General features: G+C 52.6%; 1 protein-coding gene across 1 annotated transcript in view; it reads right to left on the bottom strand.

The window, feature by feature from the left end:
* Nucleotides 1-517: 517 nt before the first annotated feature.
* Nucleotides 518-6,000, bottom strand: part of B4galnt3 (beta-1,4-N-acetyl-galactosaminyltransferase 3) — a 102,335-nt gene continuing 96,852 nt past the window's right edge. Inside the window, exons 16-20 of the mRNA XM_057782833.1 lie at nt 5,784-5,937; nt 5,480-5,552; nt 3,720-3,873; nt 3,048-3,174; nt 518-626 (exon numbers count right to left, since the gene is read on the bottom strand). Coding sequence (XP_057638816.1) covers nt 518-626; nt 3,048-3,174; nt 3,720-3,873; nt 5,480-5,552; nt 5,784-5,937 — 617 coding nt within the window. The remainder of the gene's footprint in view (nt 627-3,047; nt 3,175-3,719; nt 3,874-5,479; nt 5,553-5,783; nt 5,938-6,000) is intronic.

The raw sequence follows: 6,000 nt of genomic DNA, 5'->3' as shown, positions 1-6,000 counted from the left end.
CAGGACGGATGTGTGTGTTTGAAAGGCACAGACTGGGCCTGGAGCTGAGGTACTCCGTATGGGACCAGCACCTCAGTGGGTCTGAGGCCTGCAATGCACAGCTTCACTCCCAGTCAGTGCTGGGTCTACACAGAAGTCTTCACTCTGTTAAAAATTATCCCCCTCTCGCCTCCACTCCAAATAAAATCTGTCCCATTGAAGTTCTTTGTTCACGGTCAACACCCCCATGAGGAGGGTGGGGCCGTGGGGATGCACCCTTGTGGTTCATGACGGTATCCTATTCAAGAGGTGATGGTATCCTATTCAGGAGGGTGTTTTCTTCTGGACCTCACCGCCCATCCTATGCAGCTGTTCCAACTGTCAACTCAGTGGGTGGCAGAGGGGCCTCCGCACTTGTCCCTGCATGATGGGACAGCTCCTGGTGGAGAGGTCAGTGAGTGCCGAGGCTTCTGTTCCTCATAGTCCCTCCTCGAAGTCAACCGGAAGTAAAGGAGCTGTAGGCAGCTGTCCCTGGCGGTCATGGCATCTTCATCTGGCGGCGATTCCACATGCCTCGCTTGGAATGGAAGTGATGGAAGAAGTTCCTGAGGGAGAGCCGATCCACTTCCAGGCCTGCTTGGAGGATCCTGGAGGATAGAGGGCAGTGTGAGCCTGCAGAAGCAGGAACGCTGCAGGCACCTGGGCAGTGGAATCCACCCTTCCACATCTTTGTCAGACCCTGCCCTCCTTCCTCTGGTCACTTCCCTCGGGGCAAAAAGCAAGCCAGGTGCAGTGGGGCCAACCTGCCTGGATTGTAGTCACAGCTGTGTGACTCGAAAAGCTGCCTATCAAAGACACACTCCCTCCTTTCTAAAAAGACAATAATCTTAGAAATGTGCGTATCTATATAGACACATCCAACCTCTGTAATTAGGCACGCACGCACGCACGCGCACTGGATCTGCAGCACGCAGCACAGTTCCCAGCTTATATCAGTCACCTTACGGTACCAGGAGCCCGGAACTGGAGAAACTACCCACGGGCTCTGCCAGTTCCTGTCTGGCTGTTGTGTTGGGGGAATCATCGTGTTAAGTAACCCAGGCTGGCCTCTAACTGAAGATCCTTCTGCCTCAGCCCCCTGAAAACTGAGATTACAGGTGTGTGTCGCACAGTCTGGCTTTTTTTTTCTTACAATGCTGGGGCTCAAACCCAAGGTCTCACAGGCTAGGCAACGCTCTCATTTGCCCAGCCACCAAGGGAGGGGTCCCTTTCCGAGGAGGCCTATACTTCAAATAGGACTGCAAGTAGATGGAACCAGAAGCCGCTCTATCCTCCAGTCTCAAAGACAGTGGGAGGGTTAAGAACTATTTTGGAGGTCTGCATCAAAGCACAAACCCAGCAGGAAGGGTCATGTGTGGCAGTAACCACTACACTGGGCTCCCATCTGCTTCGGAGTCACTGTGATGTGGATCCCTGGGACTGAGTTATTTGACACAAGCTCTCTGAACCTCTCTCCACCCCACCTTTAATTCTCAGTATTTCAGTATTCTTCTGTTCTCTTCCCTCCAGTGCGAAATCAAAGATGGGTCTGATTTTAAAGCCTCTGCTGCTTTTCAGGAGAGAAGGGGCAAGTTATTAACTACTCTTCACGAGCGGTTTCCCCTCTGAGAAATAGAGACATCTGCACCGAGCCCAGGAGTTTGGTGAGAGGGATGAATGAGGCCCTGGGCATGAACCCCATTTGCCAATAATAACCCAGAGGTTGGTGGCTGCACCTTGTCCTCCCTCTCAAGAAGTAGGAAGTCCCTGGTGCCCCTGGCCTTGTCCCTTCCTCCTTCCAGCACTTACAGGCTTTCTTTCTCCCTCTAAGTGTCTCTCTCAGGCCTCCTTTAGGCTCATATCTCCAGGTAGCATCCTCTCCCTTCCCCTTCTTTTGGGAAAGAGGACTCACATGCAAATACAGGGAGAAACAGTCTCACTGCAACAGGCTCCTCTCCTTCTTGTAGCCCAGCGGCCACACAACCCTGCTTCTTGCTAACACTTTGCTGGCCATCTGCCCAGTCTACTGCTCCCACTGTGCCCCTCATTTCTCTCCTTTTTCCTTTCCTTTTTTTTTGGGGGGGGAGGGTGGGGGATAGGGATTGAGACAAGGTCTTGCTGTGTAGCCCAGCCTGGCCTCAAACTTGTGGCAGCCTTCCTGCCTCCTGTCTCCCCAGTGCTGGGATTAGCAACACAGCTACCACACCAGGCTAAGAATACAAGTGTATGAGTATATGCTAACACATGGCATGCACTGGGTTATGTGTCTCGGTCTTTCTTAGTCCCAGGCTAAGTTTCTTTCGCTCTGCTTCCTAGTCTGCCCAGTGCCAGGAGTTCCCATCTCTATGAATGTTACCATGACAACCCTGCACGAATCCTCCCCCAACTCTTCTTTCCCTAAAATTGCTTTAGTCAGGGACTTTGTCACAATGATGACGAAAGTGATGAATGTGTGCATATGTACCACGCGCCCCTCCTTCTTTAACACTAGGGATTGAACCTAAGACCTCATTTACGCTAGACAAATGCACTATATGCTCAGCTCTTTCCCTCGTCTCTGAGACTATTTACTCTTCTCAGAGCCCCTTCCCTTCTCACCTCCAGGGATGCAGATCCCCTGGATATCCTGCTGCCGTTTAATGGTCCACACTGCCTATTGTGCTGGCTCCCAACTCTCTCCTAACCCTTGGCCTGTCTCCCAGGGTCCTCTCACAGCCTTCAGGCCCTCCTGCAGGCAGCTATGTCTGGTAAGAGCATAATCCCTGGCCGGGGAGAAAGCTCCCAGTGGCTCATCTGGTCCTGAGAACAGTATCATTCACCATGTAGCTCCAGCATCTTGCTTTACCTGTGACAGCTCAACTGCTCACTTAGACTGTGACTCGCAGTGGATGGATCACCCCCTCTGCTGGATACACAGCCCAAGTGTCAGTGAAGCCAGCCTCCGGGAGCTCCCAGACCAGCACACTTTCCCAGCCCTGGGACTTGGCAGCACAGCTCCCGAGGCTCTAAAAGCCCTGCTCCTGTGTCACCTGTCCAGCAGCTCCCAGTCTTCGCCTCCCCAGCGGTCTCGGAACTCCTTGGTGTTCATGCCCCCGATCTTGTCCAGGTCGGACTTGTAGATGCCAAGCAGCCCAAATCCATTGACCTCCCAGTAGCCTGTGGACAGACAAGGCACTGCTGAGACGAACTGGATGCTGTGTTCCCACAGGCTCTTCTAGAGGTACAGAGTTGGGCAGCAGAGGCAAAAGACTGTCAGCTAAGGAAAGCCCTGGACTGCCTGGAGTGGGGGGGTCCCCCTATGAAGGCTTGAGGTTCAGCAAACACAGCAGTTATGTAGACTGATGTCACAACCTAACTGTAGCCCGGCATTTAGGATGTGATCCCAGCAGCCTTCTGGCAGCTGTGAGCTGGTTTTCCCATCTACTTCCTCTCTCCACCTTCCTATCCTCCGGGTACAGCCTCCAACCCACAGCAAATGCTTCCTGAGTGCTGGGTGAATGCAAGCTGGGGACGAGGGAAAGAGCCACTGCTTTGCCTGCTACTGTGTCTGTCAGTAGAGCCTGGGGTCTCTCCAAAGATCAGAGAACACAGGAAGGCAGGGTGGGGAAGCTGCTGATGCTTAGGCATAAACTTTTCCAGTGTTGGGGTTAAACACTAAGGTCAGAGGGTGTCTCCTCTTCCTCATCCAGGGCAAGGCTCACCCTCAGGCCACTGCGGGGTGGCCCCACAGTGCAGCCGCATCACCATGGGGGCAAAGGCCATCTTGCCCTCTACACAGTGCTTGCGGATGGTATCGATGATTCCTGCTGGGAAGTGGATATGCAGGTCACAGAGGAAGATGATGCTGTGTGGATCCTGGGGATGGAGAAGGCAAGGTCAGCAGACCTCTGGACCAGAGCTGGGAGCCGGGGCCACTCTCCAGAGCAGCGGTTCTTAGCCTTCCTAACACTGCAACTCTTTAATATAGTTCCTCATGCTGTGATGACCCCGAGCCATAAAATGATGTTGTTACTTCATAACTATAATTTTGATACTATTATGAATCGTAATTTTTTTTTTTTGGAGACAGGTTTGTCAAGGGGGTTGTGACCACTGCTCTAGAGGCCTCCTCGGGCTCTTCCTACTGGAGTGACTGACAGGTTACACAAAGCTAAATACGAGAGAGACAGATTTCTACAACCCTGGTTAGCAGGGCCGAGGTCTCACATCACACAGTGAACACAGGCTCCTCTCCCACTTTCTTCTGAGACAGACTCTCGGAAGACTAGTCTGGGATTGGTTGTGTAGTCCAGGTGGCCTCAAGTCAAGCTCCCGCTGTCTTAGCCTCCTCGGAGCTGGGATTATAGACACGTACCACAATACCTGACTTCTGCCCCGTGTTTTATGGGGTCTGAGGACTCTGACAACTGGGAAAACACCTCCTTGCTATTTCCTCAGTCCCTGTGCAGTGCAGGGTCCGTAATATCATGCCAAGGGTGCTCCTTGCTAAGGTTTCGAAGTATCCCCCAAAGGTCATGTGATAAAGATTGCTTTCCAGCCTATAGTGTCACTGGAAACCAGTGTAGGGCCCAGTGGGAAGAGGTTAAGTCACAAGGAGGCGTGGATACTGGGAACCCAACCTTTTCTTTCACTTCTTGGCTGCCATGGGGTGAGCAGGGTCCTGTGCCATGGGTTCTGTGCCATGATTTATTCCCTCACCACAGGCCCAAAAGCAATGGGGCAAAGTGATCATTGACTAAAACCATGACCCAAACGAACCTTTGGGTGGTGGAATGCTTGCCTAGCACACACAAGGCCTTGAGTGCAATTCCCAATACCACAAATCTTAATGCAGTGAGCTGATTTTTTTTTTATCAACTTGACAAAAGCTATTATGCCTCCATCAGACTGACATGCGGACAAGTCTATGGGGCACTTTGATTCATGATTGACGTGGGAGGGTCCAGACCATGTGGATGGTGCCACCCCATGTGAGAAAACAAGATGGAGACCGGAGAGGTGGCTCTGAGAGGTGAAGAGTACTGGCTGCTCTTCTGGGGGCCTGAGCTTGACTCCCAGCACCCACAGGGCAGCTCACAACCATCATTAAACAATGGTTTTTAATTTAAAAAATTAAATTGAAAAGAAAGAAAGTTGAGCAAGCTATGAAGAGCAGGCCAGTAGGCCCCTTTCTTCCATGGTTCCTGCCTGAGTCCCTGCTCTGCTCTCCCTCAGTGATCCACTGGGACCCGGACGCGTGAACCAGCTAAACCCTTTCCTCCCCAAGTTGCTCTTGGTCATGGTGTTTATCATAGCAACAGAAAGCGAAGGAGGACACTCAGGTTATCTTGTTACAGGAATGGACAGTGACAAGCACAGTCCTGTGACCCAATCCCTTTCCTCCTAAGGAGCTGACTACCTTCCCAGTGTCTCTCCGTCTCTTGACTTGATCACCTTCCCAAGCGTCCTTGAGGCCCATTACCTTCACCAGATCTATGCCAGCCTGCAGTCCAGCGGAGCGCTCGAAGTTTCCGCTCAGCTTCTGGTACTGGTAGCTGTAGGAAGAGGAGGGGCCGAGTGTGAGGGTTCAGCTGTAGGGTCCCTGAAGGAAGTTGGGAGGCATAAAACAGAGACAGTAGCTGCTCCTGGGTTGTGGACAGGGGTGTAAGGACTCAGGGAAGCTGGCTGCCACTTCCGGTTCTGCCCTGACCGGTAGTCCTGGGATGCTGGCAAGGAGGCAAGGCAGCTGCAGCCGGGGGGGGGGGGGGGGTCGGGGTCTTCCTCACCTCCGCAGCCTGGATCTCTTCAGAGCCATCTCCACGTCCATATCCTCACTGCTATAGTCTGTGATGATGATGTTGAAATGAGGGTCGCCAGTGACTTGGGACAGGCCCTCCATATCTCTGATGAACTGCTGCACCCAGCGAGCCTGGTTCTTCACTATGCAGGTAGGTCATGCAGGGACAAAATGGCAGAGTTAGGGAAAGGCAAACATCCCTCCGC

This window comes from Chionomys nivalis, chromosome 1, assembly GCF_950005125.1.
Source record: "Chionomys nivalis chromosome 1, mChiNiv1.1, whole genome shotgun sequence".
NCBI classification, from domain to species: domain Eukaryota; kingdom Metazoa; phylum Chordata; class Mammalia; order Rodentia; family Cricetidae; genus Chionomys; species Chionomys nivalis.
Note: the sequence above shows the minus strand (reverse complement) of the source record. Positions and strands in the feature narration are given on the sequence as shown.